An 18,038-nucleotide genomic window follows, 5' to 3' on the forward strand; every position below is an offset into this window, starting at 1 on the left:
AAGTTAACACGTGACTATCTCTCTGTCAAAGAATCAAAGATATTAGCCATTAGGTGCGTTTACAGGGAGCCCCAAAAGTCAACGAAAGAACGTATCCAAAATTGTCACGAGTCTATTTTTTTTTTTTTTTATTGATCTTAGTAGTTCTCTCTAAATCTAAATCTAAATCTAAATCTAAATCAGTAGTGTAATTAATTAGGGTTAAAATTGAAAAAGAAAATTGTAGTTATTTAGGAATCCAAGATATCATAAATTTATAAATAATCCATGTGCATGCAATACCTACCACATGGCTATGACAAACATTAATTGATAAGGGTATATGATTATCATCTTGATATGACAAGCTAGGCATCTCAATTTTCACCTTTCATCAGAGAGAAAATCACACAATATATGCTTTAAAATCTTTTTCCTGACCATTCAAATAGGTTTATTTATTTATTTAACTAAGAAATATTTCATGCAAAAATAACAATTACAAGAGCTTTCTGTATTCATCTGCCTCTTGGGACATCTCCTCAAGGCTTCTGTCCTTTCTTTCTTTATCCAAGTCAAGCTTTTGCTTTAAATGTTTCTCCTTTTCGTCAATCTGGACCACAAGTAAAGAGCAGGTAAAGAGGTAAGTATCCACGTCAAAGGTTGAAGAAGTAGAAGGAGCGAGAGAAAGTAATGAAGCAAGTTTTCCCTCTTACTGCGTCATAGATCTCATCATTCTTCTCAAAGTCACCGCCTTTCCGTGGCAGGATATGGATGTGCACATGGGGTACTGTCTGTCCTGCTTGGGGCCCATCCTAAGGTTTAAACAAAGATCATATCTTTATAAAAAAAAAAAAAAAGGTTTAAATAAAGGTCATGCACTTAGGTTTCCAAAGACAAAAACACCATTATGCAGCAGTGGTAATAACAGCCAGGTGCGGAAAAATGGATTCATATGAAAAGCTCTCTGTCAACGGCATCACCCTTTTAAAGTGTCCCCCACAAACACATATAGATCAGGCTACGTCTGCTGTCATGCAAAATGACTTTAACCCAAAGCTCTACTGAATGCTAGAAAACTGGAAAAAAGTTAGAACGATGGAGTTTAACTAGAGTAACGATCACATGAAGCTGTATCCTAGAAACACCCTTAGATGTTGGAGAAGAAAAAAAATAACCACGATGGTTCCAATTTTCCAACATTTATGTGCATTCTTGAGTGACAAACAAGACCTAACTTGTGCATGTAAGAAGCCAAGTGATTATGCGGTCAATCAATGCTTCCAGTCTAGAATCTCCAGGGTACTAAAGAACGACTTGATCTAAGAGATAGAGTGTGACATCGGTAACAAAAGACTTTACTTGTCCTTAATTATCACACAACAGTCTCATGAAAGCACCACAACACTTGTATGAATTTTTTTTATAGGTAAGCAAGAACTTTTATTTATAGCTGTAACGGGGCTATTGGCCCATATAGCAAGCCCAGGAGGGATCTCTAGGAGAGTAAGTCAGAGAGTCCGGTCAAGCCCAACAATCCTTCTCTAAAAGGAGTCAGTGGACCTCTACAAAGTACTCGGCCCATGAGCAAAAACCATCCATGAAGCACCCGCGCATGGGAAAAGCCAACGGTAGGGGCAAATGGAACTTGCTACCCTGACACTCCCCGATGATACCCAATCCTCAGGAACTTGCGCAGGCAGGTGGGCGGGAGATACGAGGAACTCTCGATCTCCTGACAGCGCATGAAGGGGCTTAACAAGGAACGTCCACAAGATAAAGTGAGTTTGGGAGCTATGCTGCATTAAGGGATTCTAACTAAGTGAATAGTTGAAGTGACATGAACTTTCCGAGGCCAAGTATGAGTTATCCCCACCTAGAAACCTAGTATAAAAGATGTCCCCAAAGTACGAAGAACATTCTCTGATTCTTTTAAGCTCACACACAAACTACTAAGCAGATATACTGACTCAAGCATCGGAGACTCCCCGACCTCCACCAAGGCCCACTCTCTATGTTTTCTTAAGTGTGGAGTTGAAAGGCCCAAGACCCAAGTTGCTGGAACCCGGCCCAAAGGTATACGGAACACGACGTTAACAATAGCAATAGGGCATAGCCCATGTACACAGGTCGCATTCAAGAGAAACACCTAAGCACCACAACACTTGTATGATAAAAATTAGGAAGTGGAAACAAGAGTACAATGGGAAAGATAAACAACTAAAGGGGAATAAAATGTGATAAAACAAGAGCAAAGAAACAAAAGAAAAAATCAATAGGTTTCTTTTCTTTGATAGGTGGAAAAAAATCTAGAGGTTACAGCTGTATGATTATATTCTAGCTGCATTTGGAGGAAAAACATAAGGGTAAGCACTTGTATACAGATTTCAAAATATTGGAACGGAGAAAAATGTGGACCAAACACCCTATTAACCCTGGTCTACACATTCTGTACTAAATATCCAATACTAGTCATAGATATGGAAAACAAAAAAAAAAAAAAAAAAAAAAAAAAAAAGAAAGAATAACTGATATTCTATAAAAATAAATGATTTGATCCACCAACATCGGTCTTACTTGGATTGAAAATGTGAGAGATGATGCTTTGTGGTAGCTCTCAAGCTGGCTGCCGATCTTCTGTGCAGTGAGCCATAAATCACTAGTCTCATCAACAGTGAGATCAACAAAGCGCTTAACTTCACGCCTTGGACAGACAAGCACATGTATGTAATGTCAAGTCAACATTGAATATCGAACCACAAATCCACAAAATATATCCAAATATGAAAATTGTAAAATTAAAAAAAAAAATCTCAATTTTTTTATTTTTATTTTTATTTTTGGGGCACAGCAGCATGCCACAAATATAAGCATGCATAATAGTTGATGTGAGTTCCGCCAGCACCATAGCTATGATAGATACATGCACATTTGTGCCACAAATCTCAATTTTTTTATTTTTATTTTTATTTTTGGGGCACAGCAGCATGCCACAAATATAAGCATGCATAATAGTTGATGTGCAGTTCTGCCAGCACCGTAGCTATGATAGATACATGCACATTTGTGCCACAATTACTCGTGTGATGTATGACAAAGCTTTTGTGAACAGTAACCGTGGCAGTGTTTGCAAGTGGTGCTCGTGAAGTCTACCGAGAATAGTATTTTTATATCTGTGATATTTTGCAAACTTCAGAAATAAGTAATTTAGGATTATGAAGGTACTAAATATTACTTTAACAGTGAACATCATAAATGAAATATGGCAGAGCTTGGCAGTCATTGAATGTTTCGGAAAGTTGCTGCCTCTCAAGGCAACTTCTATATGTATATAAATGTGTTTCATATGCAAACTCACTTTAGGAGAATAAAGCTTTGCATATCCTATCTACGAGTGAATGTATTGCAGGATGTATATGACAACATATTGCATCAACTCCCACACGGTTTTGCCTTATTTTCCACACAAGCCAAATGCACTGCTATGAATTTACCTAATTTAAATCTAGTCATGAACATTAAACAATTGCTGAATCAATTTCAACATAACATCCTAATATTCCGAAGCAAAGGATATGACCTGCAAAGGAAAAGAGAAACAATCAGAATAATAAAGGAGTATTCGAGTATTAAAACATAAGAGCAGTACGACAAGCAATTCACAAAAAACAATTCATGTTAAGACAGCAAGGACGAGAGCATTATATACTTTAAGTTTCAACTTAAGCAATAGGAAAAAGGGAGCAAAGACCACTTCAACCTGTTATAAGCAATAAATATTCTTGGTTAGAAATAATGATATAATTTTTTTCTGGGATCGAGGGTTTTGAATGAAAGTAGAATGTTGGAACCTATCTTACATTTCCTACTTTTACATACTAAAACCTCGTTTCCTCATATCATTGCACATTATCAAGCAAGTTTTGGGTTATGTCATCATTTCACTAGCAGCCCCCCATAAGCACCACTAACTATTAACCTTATTTTAGTCAATACATGGCAGCATGCATGTAAGTATGCGAGAGCATCTGCAGAAAGTAAATAAGCCAAAATTTTGGAGGAAGCAATAGATATTGTATAACACACTCTATATGTGTAGAGATAAAACCAATAAATCCTCATGAGTAATTGGCTACCCAAAGATAGACTAAAAGATAGCTTGTTGCACACACAAACATATATATATATGCAGGCACACGTGCACACTCACACACACTCAAAGAGAGAGAGAGAAGCAATTTAATTCCAGGATAATTCAAAAGCTTAGAAAATTCTGACAAACATATCCTATGAGAAATTACACAATATTGTTGCTAGCATTTTCTAGACAGCATTGTCAGATAAAAACCTTACCAAGGATCGAACCAATTGCAAAAGGATGCCCTTACACAACATTGTACGATGCATCATGCACCTCTTGCTGATATATGATATATATCAATTTGGTTGATTCAATATAATGGCCTTGTTCTTGGCTCTTGATAGAAGTTTGGTGGGTATTTCCAACTTCGATGCATTGTAGTAATTTCCTAGGTAGTATTATTTAAACTTAAGACTCTTATGGAAGATAAGCTCTGAATGCCACCTAGTTGTCATCCTCATTGAGTATATAGAACATACATGTGATTTTACATAACAATGGATGAGTGATCGACATTATCAACTTTTATGGGTATGAAGATCAAGTTTTTCTTTTCCTGTTTTCTCATCGTCATAAAGGGTGATGCATTTTCTTATTTGTTTATCAAAATGCCAAAAGAAGAGGCGGGGAAAGGCATATACCGGGAACGACGGGACGCAGATTAACCATAGCATAGGAAAGCTGGGAGGAGTAGAACACTTCCTCGTTGGGTATCTTGTAAGGCCCGAACGTGTAGGATTCCGACGACATCTGGGTCCATTTTTCAGATTAGATAACTTCATAGACTGAATTCAACGTTGAGAAAACAGAAAAAAGAAATAATTTAAGGAAATAAAACTGATTGTTTCGTTGATTATAGCACTTGCCTTGGTGGAGGAGAATGATCGGAGCGCCCTTGGCCTTGATGTGCGCGTGATGAAGCAGCCTGGTCGGGAAGCGAGAAGTGGCAACAGCTGCAGCAGCATCTGCTTTACCATTTTGTACCTGAGAGTATGTGGAATTTCCTTTTTCTTTTCCCCCTTATTTTGGTTAATTGCATTATCCGCACCTGAACTTTTATCCTTTTAACAAAAGCTCCCCAAGTTTTCTGATTTCATACGGTCATACCATACATATTATATTTCATGGAGTTTTGAAAAACCTACATTTTTAATTTTTAGGGCCTCCGTCCATCTGCCAATAGAGATATATACAAGAAGTACTTCTCTTCTCTCTCTCTCTTGTAAAAATTAAGGGCTCCAGATCTGATCTGTCGAAGAGGGAAGAGGCCTCGCACGCAGCACAAGAAGATTCATAGGCCTAAAATCTGTCTGAAAAAAGTGCTGGGATTTATATGTACGAAAAACCCATTTGAGATTTCGAGTAAATTTTTGAAATAAACTACAGTCATAATATTTTTAGTTTTGGCAGATAGCGAGTTTTTGTGGGCTCGCCAATTTAGTTAAATTTATTAAATATTTTTGGATTAGATGAAAATTCGTTGGGGCCGAGGAATTTGTGGGATAAGTTGAAATATTGTAGAGTTTGAATCGAGGCCCAAATTCAGGGAAAAAAACCCATTTTATTAATCTTATATACTACCCAAAACGTGGGCCCAAATATTTGAAATGGGCTCTACCTGATCACCTTAGGGCCCACGCCTGTTTACTGTAAACTGGGAGACCCAACGTGCAGTTTGTTTTAAAAACTCCCCACATTGCACGTCTCTTTCCGTTAGTCCAAACATGCACATCTCTACATGTATTTATACACTTCATGCACAACCTCTTGCACATACTACCATTCATGAATCCTAGGCTTTTCAGAGCCCCATTAGCCTCCGCAGCTTCCATGGAATCCCATGCACGGAAACTCAGCCAATCCCACCTCCAAGCCAAGCACTACAAAACAGCCCCTCCACATGTAGCAGATCACAACCCGTAAGCCCCCTTCGTTTCCTCAGACATAAATCACCACTCCCTAGCTATTCATTGTGTCAGCATGCTAGCCCAACCTTAGCCTGTAGCGGAGCCACCATAAGCCATTCTTGCCACAGGTACTCGCTGCAACCAGGCACCATAACAAGCTTCACGTAGCAACGATCACGGTAAATCCGCCATCGACACAGCCATGGCTCTGGCCTCCATGGTCGCGCAGCTGTAAAGAACCCACCTTTCACGTTGCCAACCCCCTGAACCACCAAGCACGATAGCTCCACCACAATCCACCTCTCTCAAATTACCTCTCAGGTTCCTTGTTGTCGTAAGTCACGAAAGTTCCTCCTCAAGCTACCAACCTTCGTCGCATAGAACCTGCTCCGAAGTAAACCACACACCAAATGAGCCTTCCACCACCCTTTTGTGTAAAATTGAGCCAATATATAAATAACCATAAACCACGGTGCCAACCAACCCATACCTCTCTCAACAAAGCATCACCACACGACCACCAACCATACAACAAATAACAAACCACATTGACAGAAACCCCTTCTCGTGCCCTACCACCTTCACCCAATGCAACTTCTGTTCTTGCCCCATGCGAGACTGAGAATCATCAAACTCTGCACTGTCCAAGACTTAACTCGCTTCCCCCATACAAAATCGACACAACACATACACGAAGGCCCCTTGTTTTTATAGAACAAAAACAACAAAGCAAGTTTTCTTGCTCAACCTTCCACTGTGCACTGCTGCAGCACCACCATTAGAAGGTTCTCACATTGCTAAGTGTTTTAAGGATACACATAGACGAACAACTGTAGCCCCTCACCTTGCGCTTCATGCTAGTAGCCACATGGACTGGTTGACGTCAAGCTCTCTTCCTCTCTCTCACGTTATTTCTCTCTCCCTCCATCACTCATCTCCCTCAGTGCTTAGCCGCCCAGCTCGCCGGCGTCTTCATCTCACCACCCAGATTCATCACGTCTCCCTTCCCTCTCGATAAGCCTCAGTCGTACCACCCTTGCTAGTGGCTGCTTTGTTTTCAAAATAGAAAGTGTTTTATTTAGTTTCCATAAAACTTGTTAAGCATAAACCCGATATTACATTTATATCTTTCGAGTTATAAGCCTAAGCAAATGGGTCTTGAACTAATATTTCTTTTTGTTGGGCTTGATTTTACAATGGACTTTTAAGTGGGCTTAGTCTTGCTCTATGTTAGCCCAAAAAGTGTTGTTTGCCTTTTTAACAAGAATAATTTAGAGTTTAATGTATTGGTAGAAAATATTAAGTATGTATAGATTAATATTGGAAGTGATGATATTTTAGAGACACGAGAATTTTAGAATTTTAGGAAAATAGGTTAATTTAGCATTTCAAGTTTAAGTATCGAAATACGTGTTCGATTAAAAATTTACGAAGGTTACGTAACTATTTTATAGGTGATGATTAATATTCGTTTGGCACTATTGTGAAAAATTCTAAAGAAGCTAAAAAGTCTAGGTAAGCGGAGTTCTTATGTTAGACTTTACATAAAATAAAATGAACTGAGGTCGATTTTAGAAAAATATGTATGTTTTGTCATGAAATGAAATTTTAAATACCCTCAGTTACTTGTTTTGAATTACTCATGAAACTTTGTATAAGAAGAAAATACTTTCTGTCATGATTGGTGTAGACATGGGCTATTTTGGCATTTTGTTTCTGAATTGTGCACAAGAGAGCGAATATGAAAATTTTGTGCATAAATTTTATCTTTATGATTTGATTATGTTCTGTTCTGAATATGTTCTATACTCTGATATGATATGATGTGATTTTTGAAACCTCTGGCATGAAATTATATTTCTGTTTCATTCTGACCTTACCATGGGTGTAAAACTGTGGTCTCCGTTCGGGTTAGTATAAACTTTTATGTTTTTGGTACACCCACTTTAGAAGCCTAAGTGGTTTTCTGCGTAGTCTCTCCTGTGTGCACACTCGGAGCTCCGAGAATAATAAGGGGAAGATTTCACATTCTGTTTCTGCTCAGTTGACCTTCGAGGTTTGCACAACTCTACCACGTAAGTTAAACATAGAATTATGTTCTGATGTAATGTCTCAGTTTATGCTATGCTAAAGGAATTTTGAATAAGAATATTTTTGAACTTTCGCTCTGATATTTTTTATAATATGTTCTAATTCTACATTTTGAAAATAAAAATATTTTGTTCTACATTCTGAAGTTTGTAAATGCTCATGTTTACATACTAGTATATGTTTTTTGTTTACTGAGTTGTTGATAACTTATCCCTTATCTCTATAATATTTTTCAAATGATTTTGATACCTCAACTGTAAATCAAGAGTAGAAAGTGTTAGCAAGGTTTGATGGTCGTAGAGGAATAAGTGTCAAAGGGCACAAATGATTATTGGAGAGTTTTATTTAGTAGATTTATTTTTTATGTTATATGGCATTCTGAGTCATGGATATTCCCGAGTTTTTGTAGAGATTTTTAATTTATTTTATTGAGGTATTGCCATAGTGTCCATGTGGAGGAATATAGATATTTGTGTTGAAAAAATAAGTTAATATTTTTTAGGGAGTTTCTGGAGTAGATATAATTGTGTTATTGGAGATGATTTTAAGTAATATGAGCTCACTCTCCGGACTTTTGGGATCTGGGTGTTACACCTCACGCACCACCTTTTCTAATAGCTCTTCTTGACACACGCGCTAGATCATCGGACTCACTACCACCTGACCTTTTAGATTTGACATTTGTGGCTGAAAAGAGATATTTGTTGCCCTCACGGGTCGTCACAGATTCTAATGTCTACCAGAGTTGGTCCAAACTGTAATCCGTTATTTTCTGCTTCTATCTTACTGTTTTCTTTTTTTGGTTTCCTCATTATTAATTAAAATAAAAAAGAGTTCGTCTCTCGGATGTTTGTCTGTAGAGGTTGAGTTATCTCTTTCTATTAAGGGTGATGTTGAGTCTCTGTTTAGCAGAGAGTGCTATCTCTTGGACGTTTGTCTATAGAGAGTATTATCAATAGTGAAGACCAAATTAATCACAAAAGAAAATAGTGCACTGGTTGAGCGCCAAATACATTATTTTAGTTTATGATGTCGTGTTTGATATGAGAACATCTCATAATACATTCGATCATAGATGTAAGTTTTTCTGATTAATAAGTGATAAAATTTTCCCTTAAAAAATAGAGATATATACAAGTCTCAAATGTATAAATATCGTATAGTCTTTTATAAAATTTGAATTCCATTATAAAAAAAAATATAAAAATTTTATTTTTCTTTATGTATCCCACATTTTTATAAAAACTTTTGTACAAACTTATGCCTTTAAAGCTTATCTCGATCATTACTCCAGTCACAAAACCCTACGAAGTGGTCATTTAACTTCTCCATTATCACATTGAAAAAATATAAAAATATTTTTTAAACAAACTATCAAACCCTAAAATTCTTTAAGATTAATTTTAACAGAAATTGAAAAAAGAAAAATATTTATGAGTAATTCTATATATAATTGCGAATTGTGTAACCGTCACATAATCATTTTAAAAAAAAATAGAGTTCACTATTAAAAAATTTATTTTTTTCATATAGGTTTTAAGATATACAAATCTTACACCCTTTATTTGAAAGAAAGAAAAAAAAACCATATAAAATAATTAGATCTTAATAATAAAAATTCATTTAAAAAAAAAAGAATAGACGGAATTTGCATATATCTTAATATATGATTTTACTCTTAAATTACATTATTTGAATTTCAAAAATTAAGACAAATCACATGTAAGAAGAGAAATGATTTGAATAAGTTCTAAATAGACAAATTTTGCATATATTGTTATAAAAGAAAATAATACCTTAAAAAAATATAAAAAACTTAATTTTTATTAATATGATCTATTTTTTATAAAAGCTTTACACCAAATTTATTTATTTAGAGCTTAAAACCTTTGTTTTTGTAGATGAGATAAAATAAAAGTTGAAAGTTGAATAAAATATTATTAGAATATAATTTTTTAATATTATTTTATTTTAATATTTAAAAAAATTAAATTGTTTGTTTTATTTTATGTAAAAATTTTAAAAAAATTATAATGATTAAACGTGTTGGATTAAAAATTTTCTGAAATTGAACGAGGTCCCGCTTATCCCATGTAAGAATTCCGAAACATCTTATCCAACTAAGAACAACTAAGAATTTAGCGGCACTGCAATTCCCCCATCCCCTTATCAGTTATCCCTTGTTTGTTTGTCCGGTAGAACAAGGAACATCATCGTCCACGCAGGAATGGCGTCCTTCTCGTCGGGCTTCTGCTGTGCAATTACTGGCGCTAGTAATGGCAGCAACAGTAGGTGGAGTATGGCATCTCTGAGATCAGCCCTCCCGCCTTCGGTTCCTCTTCGTCCACCTCCTTCATCGCGCTTCCCGAGGATGGCCGCGGCGTTTCAGCCCAAGCCCAAATTGGCTTTACGGTCTTACACCGGACTCGCTCCTCTTCAATCACTTCCATTCCCAATTGCTTCTCCAGGTGCTTTTGTAAATCTAATCAAGTTTAGCTCTCTTTAATCATTCGCTGCTGGACGAAGCCTTCCAAGAAGGATGATTAAAATTAATTGCCTCCATTTCTTCATCCCTGTTTTGAACACTGCTCACCTCATGAGTCGTTATTTAGCACATTCTTCACCACTTTTTTTGGTTGTGATTTATCTGTCTTTGCTTAGATATTTCAAATGTGACATTCGAGCATTTTTTTCATTCACATAACCACTGAACTAGTCTTACCGGACTCTTTATATTCCAAAGTTGTAGTGAATTCTGTATTGTTCATATCGAACACAATTCTTGTTTCCTTTATTTGGCCAAAATGCTTACTTCCTAGTGGAATCCTTTAACTTTGCTCGAGCAATTTCCATCTTCGTACAAGAAGATGCCCTTAAAAGTTATAATTGCAGTGAATGGCGAGATCTAACAGTCATAAAATACAGTAGGCTATAATGGAACTAATAGGAAGAAGAATGTAAAGAAGATGGAGAAGGAGAGAGAAAAGATACAAAATGGTGTTCTATATCGCTGAAAATAAGAACAAGAAGGTTTTCTTTATCAGTGAGAATTATAGCGAAATAATCGTAAAAAAAATAATCAGGTAGAAAAGGTGTTCTCTATTACTGAAAATAATTAAATAACATAGAGCTATAATACAGCCAACATAGAGGCTAACAATTGAATGTAAATATTGATTTAGTATCTTCGACAGTTGATTTCAGTGCACTTCCAAACCATAAACAAAATGATTCCTTTTAAAAGAAGAAAAAAACTTCTATATACATGCCTTTTACAAAACACCTGGAAAAAGAAATGCTTTATTCTAGCTCCACTTTAACTACCCATGCAAATAGAGAACAAGGAGCATAATAGAAAGGAAGTATGGGCACTAACCTTAGATTCTCGAGAAGAGCAAGGGTGGCTTCTTGCCTTATAGAGTTCTACTTGAGTGTCCTAGGTTTGACCTGATTGTGGAACTTTCTATGTACCTCGGTCAAGCAGTCATCCAAGTGAAGAATCTTGCCTCACCATTGTCATGGTGGGAAACCAGTACAATGGTGTATCATCAAGTGATGATAAAAGCATTTTTGACAATTTTTGTTATAGTTTCCCTTAGAATAACTTGCAGTTTGTGCTTTTACTTTTGAAACTGCAACCTGGATACCTTGGGATTTGTATGTTTGTTGGTTGGTCTGTTGTTAGGGATGTCCAACAACTTCCGACCCATGTTTAGTTGCCAAGTTTCGACTTCTGACCTATGTCAAGTTGGAAGTCGGAAAGGAGGGTCAAGATTCCAACGAACCCAACCCTACCCTTATCTGAAATGTATACCCCACTCCCTTACCTGAAAATCCATGGGCTGTTTTTTCATTTCACCCCCTTGGCCACTTCTAGTTCCCTCCTCTCTGTCCCTCTCAGATCACAACAGTCCCTCCTTCCCTCCCTCCCTTTCTCTCTCTCGTATCACAACATTGCATCCACACGGCACTACCTACTTCACCATTTTATTGAAAGGTGTCAGGGAAGGTTTTCTGACCCGATAGGGTTGGTGCCCAAGCCTATTTGATGTAGCACAAGTCATGTGATACCATTGAAGAGAGCTAAATAGGAGTGCATGTGCATAGTGAATGGATGCTTTAGGAAGATGATTTCATTCCCCCTATGTTGGGCTTGTTTGTGTGGAGCCTTGTTCTGTTTGTGCGCAGCCCGATTTGATGGTCCAACCTACTGAGTAGGGTTTACTATATATTGTATTAAACCATTGTACAGCCGCTGCACTGTATTTTTTATTTTCATCTGAATAAAATCCTCTACAGTTTCATGGGCGTAGGCATGTTGCTAAACCACGTAAATCTTGTGTCGTGTATGATTGATTCCTCATTCTTGTTTACTTTTCCTCTTATCATTCCTAACACCCTACACTGCCACTAGCACCACAATATCCCTTTTCCTTCTAACTTATCCAAAAAATAAATGTCCTTTTCCTTCTAGTGTCTTGGCTGATTTGTTGCTCTTGTGTTTTTCCATCTTGAACCATCCGATATGTTCTTCCCTTATTCTGTTTTTGGAAAGATAAAATCTGGGGTGTGCATGTTACATTGATTTGCATAAATCATTGTTGAGTGGTGCTAGGCTGCCGCCCAGCAATGACCGCTGGGCATGCAGCCTAGCACAAATTTGTCTTTTTATTTTTTCCTTCTTTTTCTTTTCATATTTTTTCAACATATTTAAATATTTTTAAAAAATAAAAAAATACACCAATACACTAAAGGTCATTTTCTTAATTATTAAGTAAAAAAAAATTAAATACATGAGCGGTCAAAATGAGGGGGCAAACGCAGGTGGCATACTAGCATTTCTCATCATTGTTATGAAAGAAAAATTTGATGTGTGGCTTTAGATGCATATTTTTGGTTTTTTTAACAAAGAACATACTTAACTCTTTATGTCTGGATATCGGCTTATAATTGTTCTCGTTTTCTTCTTATTGATTTTATGGCTTTCTATTTTCCTCCACCTCCCTAATCAGGTGCTCCTCTTGTGTACTACCTCGGTATTGGGTAGTGTTGCTGTGTGCAATTAATAAAAATTAACTTGCTTGGCGCCTGACTTTGTTGATTAGCTTTCAAGAACTACAAGTCCTACTGCTGTCTTAGATTTATCTGCAGTCTTATTCTGCTTTCAGCAGCATCTCACAGTGCTGATTTCTTCCCTTTCTGGGGCAATTGTTACTATTGCCCTGCTAAATAACTTGTGGTATACCTTAAGCCCTATGAGTAACATTTTTATGAGAAGCTTATGTTGCATTCCTTTTCTTAATTTTAGTTCTTACTGTTGACTTTGAAGAACTTTTAAGCACTCATTTGTCTTTTGATAGTATAAATAAAATCTCTTTTTACCTGGCAAAATAATTTGTCTTCTGTGTGCAGAATTTAGCAGCTTTAGCCACTGTTTTAAAATCATTGACAATGGGGGTCGAGTCTTTGCCATGAGACATGGGAGACGAGTACCCAAACTCAATAGGCCCCCTGATCAACGTCGGGCACTACTTCGTAGCCTCACAACTCAACTCCTCAAACACGGCCGCATCAAAACGACTAGAGCAAGGGCAAGCGCAATGAGGAAGTATGTTGATAAGATGATCACGTTGGCAAAGGATGGATCTCTTCATAAGAGGAGACAAGCTCTTGGCTTCATTTATGAGAAGCAGATTGTACATGCCTTGTTTGCAGAGGTTCCGGACAGGTATGGGGAGAGGAATGGAGGATATACGAGAATTATAAGAACTCTGCCAAGGCGAGGGGATAATGCACCTATGGCCTACATTGAGCTTGTCTAGACGCGACCATATATGCGTGCGAACTAATACTCAGACTAGCACTGTCCCGGGCATGAATCAGCTGGGTGATGTATTTTGCAATTAAAGATGATCTAATGAATGGTTATCCAATTCTTGATGTTTTTGAAGTTACAATTTAGTTTTAGGTAATGTCCTGTGTTATCAGGAATGCTCTAGCGAACTGATTATCTGAATCCAGATGTTTTTGAAGTTGCAGTGTAGTCTCGGCATCATTTTTCTTCAGCTTAGTATGGTGTTTCTGTGTTTCTTCGGTAGTTCTTGGTTCCTCAGTTCTAGTTCTTACAGATATGTAGTTTCCTATATATTTTCCTACCTGAAGCAACCGAACTTGCTTTAAAAATCGAGGCAGTATGTATTTTACGACGAGAGAAATAAAAACAAAAGGGGAGTGAGCATGAAATTCAAAAAAAAAAAAAAAAAAAAAAAAAGATAAAGAGAAAAGACTGGTAATTCCCATAGGATAAAAGACCCCTCTCAACATTTCCTTCAATTTTAAACAAATTTCTTCTTTTTTTTCTCTTTCAGAGCAGTGAGGTCACGACAGATTGGCACAATGCTACTATGGTTGAAGACTTGGAACGTGCCAACTTCTTCTATGAGCTACATCCACTTTCTAAAATACGGTCTTAAAATTAAAAACTGACAATAATTATTGAAATGAGTCCAAACATGTGGATTATAAATTTCTCAAAAGAAAATTGAAAGAATAGATGCCCGTTTGGAGGTAAGAAGTGTTTATCTCATCATCTTATCTTAACTTAACTCATCTCAATTTACTATCCAAACGACATTTAAAATTAAAGAAGAGTCTTTAGAAAATGAGAGTTATGTTTTTTTTTTTTTTTTTTTTTATGAATTTTATAAAAGAGTTGACCCATAAAAAAAATGTCGGGAGTTGATATATATCAGTTACTATTCACCTCCACACTTGATAGTTTTTTTTTTTTCATAAGGTGTGGATAGTGAAAAATAGCTAGTGGAAAGATTAATTCAAAAGCGTCTGTATCAAGATATCTTTAAGATATATTTTTATTGAAATTTATAAAAATAGTAGAATTCATTAAAAATGTATTTGGGGATAAAATTTTTAGAACGCAAGATTTTCATTTTTTATTTTGGGTGAAAGTTGTTTTTGTGTGATTGAGTATAGGATTTGATAAAAATTTTGTTGAAAATTATTTCGGTGTTTAAACGATTTTATTATAGAAGTTAAAAGCATTTTGTCTAAAAATGAATTTTTATTATTTTTTTAAACTAATTAATGAAAACATAGAGAACTCGCCAGCGAAAAATAAATAAATAAAAAAGAGGAAGCAGATAAACTGGATAAGATAGATTTCTGTGTTATCCTATGCATGTCTTTGCCTTGTGCCGGTGCTCTTCCTCCAATATACATACACAGTGGGAACCGTAAAGAAGAAAGAGGATAAATATGTTGGGTGTGGCGACTCCCTCTCTGGGGTCTTCTTGGGCTTCCATGGTGATCCGGATGCCCACTCCAACTCAAACCCAATACGCTGGCAGTGGCGGTGCCTCTGCTGCCATTATCAAAGGCACTGGAGGCAGGCGCGGCAGCCATTATCATCATCATTCTTCACGACCGCGATTGGTGTCTTTTGGTAATTCCGATGATCACCATGGGCGCTTGTTCTTCTCCTCCCCCGTTAAGACAGCTGTCGCCGCCGTTGATTCCGACAATCTCAGTTCCTCCAATGCCGTCGACAAGGTTTCTTCTTGTACCCCATTTTGCCTCTGTATATGTATGTAATTTGGTGCGTATGGATTGCTAAATTGATTACCGTCTTAGCTTTCAGTTAGCTTGCTAGTTTGTGGTTTTTGCATATATTTGTATACAATGTCCATATGCAGACCGTAATGCTTGAATCGACCATAATTTTCCACCATGATCAACTGCAACTTACATTTGCTCTTCTGGGCATTTGCTAGTAGGTCGCTTGCATTGCCAGTCTTGGCTATAATGCTACTTTGTCACCAACTAATTAAAAAGAACTTTCTTTCGATGTTCTTATCTGGTTTAAGAAATGATTATTCAGCATAGAAAAATGCTATTCAGCAAATTCACATCAGATCACTGAGTTTTACTCACCAATCCCAGATCCAATTCAGTCTGCTTATTTATTTAGACCCAAACCATCTCACCTAACGCGATTCCTTTCGTCGCCTGCAGATTTTGGGATTGAATTGTACAAATACTCTAATCTCATTTCTTATCTATCCCTACAGCAACAAGCCAACAAATATTATTTCGTTGTTGCAAACGCAAAATTCATGCTGGATGAAGAGGAGCATTTCCAGGAGCTCTTGTCTGAGCGCCTTCGTCTCTATGGAGAGCGTGATAAAGAGCAGGATTTTTGGCTGGTCATCGAGCCCAAATTCTTGGATAAATTCCCTAACATTACTAAGAGGTTACGAAGACCTGCTGTCGCTCTGGTTTCAACCAATGGTCCCTGGATCACGTAAGAATATCACTGCTAAAATGTCGACTGATTAGGAGTTCTATTTTCTGTTGTTTTCCCCTACCTTTTGTGTATAACGCTCACATAGATAGTTGACAATACCGAATTTCCAGAATCACATAACTATCTTGCTGTTGAACCAAAACTTAACAAAGCTTTAAACAGCAGGCTCTGAGTTTGTTTCACCTGCAGAAGACCCTGGGCTCCATATAATTTTGATGTTCTATGCTATTGGAGTATGAATACTTAGTTATAATTTCCACCCAGTATACCTATTCCTTTTTCCTACTTGTATAGGTAACAATTGACAGGCACAGCTTGACTGCCTGGGTGTGATGCATATTCTCTCCGTTTCAGTTGTTTTGCTGATGAAAGTTGGAGACTCCATTGGTTCAAATAAGATTATGTAATGATAATTGCATGGCGTATATATAGATACATTTGGTGCATTGGAAAACACCACACCCTTTAATAAAATAAAAGTAAGATTTTTTGTTTACCCTGTATCTAGCTCTTATCTGACCGATATAATCTTGTGGTTCGGCAGGTTCATGAAGTTAAGACTGGACCGAGTTTTATCAGAAAGCTTCGAGGCTGATAGTATTGGAGAAGCATTAGCCTCTAATCCTGCCAATATAGAGTTTGAGAAACCAAAAAACTGGGTAGCACCTTACCCAAAATATGAATCTGGATGGTGGGAGCTCTTCTTGCCCCCTGGATCGAAAGAGGAGGTTAAAGTATAAAGCATTTTCCTTCTCTGCCAAGCCAACTGCATTTCCTTATCAGTTTGGATTTTTCTTCATGTAATAGTAAGTAGAAGTTGAGTTTGGTGAAGTTTGCATACAACTTTGTAAGAGAGTGCAGGCAGTTCATACTTTAATTTTTGAAGGTTTACTCATCAGGTGGTAAGATTTAGGAGTTGCATTTTGAAACTGTGAAGAGTGTTGATATAAGAAATATCATCAAATTGGTATTTTCTATGTTAAGTCAATATATCAGATTTTAGGGCTAAGATTTCACGTCCTGTTCCAGGATGAGGCTTTGTGATCATATAAGTACTTTAGGATAGCGTCTCCCCTTCTGTTTGAAATAATCCCATTTCCACCAGTTTTAGTCTGGATACAAAACAAGTGTCGAAAACGAACTTAGACCCATATTTTGGCTCATCACCGCTTCTCTAACCCATGTTAATTCTCCTATGGCCAGAAATAAATAATTAAGGTCTCGTTTGGATTTGAAGATGAGTTGAGATGGGTTGTGAATAGTAGTGAGATGAGTTGCGAATAGTAATGAGATTTGTGAGTTAAAGTTGATTAATAGTAGTGAATAATAGTGAGATGAATTGTGAATTCAAACCGAACCTAAGTTATATTTTGTCTTGTTTCTAGATTCAGATTGTCGGAAATGGGAAGTTTTAGATCCAAGGGGAGCCTTTATCCTAGAATGAAACGGCCTCATGTCGTAATTGGATTTTGCTTAGCTGCCATCACAAATTCACAAGGGCAAATTAAGTTTCCCTTTGAAGTTACAGAAGTGTGTGTGTGAGTGAAAGAGAGAGAGAGAGAGATGAATAGTTTATGAATAATTGTGAACTATTTGT

General features: G+C 36.8%; 3 protein-coding genes across 3 annotated transcripts; 2 read left to right on the plus strand and 1 right to left on the minus strand.

Moving 5' to 3' along the window:
• Window positions 1–433: 433 nt before the first annotated feature.
• LOC121240032 (bifunctional bis(5'-adenosyl)-triphosphatase/adenylylsulfatase FHIT) lies at window positions 434–5,306 on the minus strand. Its single transcript, XM_041137476.1, has 5 exons — window positions 4,987–5,306; window positions 4,760–4,870; window positions 2,557–2,703; window positions 696–794; window positions 434–592 (listed from the first exon to the last, which is right to left on the minus strand). Exons 1-5 carry the CDS (start codon window positions 5,095–5,097, stop codon window positions 479–481), a joined length of 582 nt encoding a protein of 193 aa, XP_040993410.1. The 5' UTR covers window positions 5,098–5,306; the 3' UTR covers window positions 434–478.
• Window positions 5,307–10,201: 4,895 nt separating this feature from the next.
• Window positions 10,202–14,156, plus strand: LOC121240028 (50S ribosomal protein L17, chloroplastic). Its single transcript, XM_041137470.1, has 2 exons — window positions 10,202–10,586; window positions 13,531–14,156. Exons 1-2 carry the CDS (start codon window positions 10,346–10,348, stop codon window positions 13,938–13,940), a joined length of 651 nt encoding a protein of 216 aa, XP_040993404.1. The 5' UTR covers window positions 10,202–10,345; the 3' UTR covers window positions 13,941–14,156.
• Window positions 14,157–15,294: 1,138 nt separating this feature from the next.
• On the plus strand, window positions 15,295–17,336 carry LOC121240027. Its single transcript, XM_041137469.1, has 3 exons — window positions 15,295–15,687; window positions 16,206–16,438; window positions 16,986–17,336. The coding sequence occupies exons 1-3, from the start codon at window positions 15,394–15,396 to the stop codon at window positions 17,179–17,181; spliced, it is 723 nt and encodes a 240-aa protein (XP_040993403.1). The 5' UTR covers window positions 15,295–15,393; the 3' UTR covers window positions 17,182–17,336.
• Window positions 17,337–18,038: the final 702 nt, after the last annotated feature.

The sequence above is a fragment of the Juglans microcarpa x Juglans regia genome, chromosome 7D, assembly GCF_004785595.1.
Source record: "Juglans microcarpa x Juglans regia isolate MS1-56 chromosome 7D, Jm3101_v1.0, whole genome shotgun sequence".
Lineage (NCBI taxonomy): Eukaryota > Viridiplantae > Streptophyta > Magnoliopsida > Fagales > Juglandaceae > Juglans > Juglans microcarpa x Juglans regia.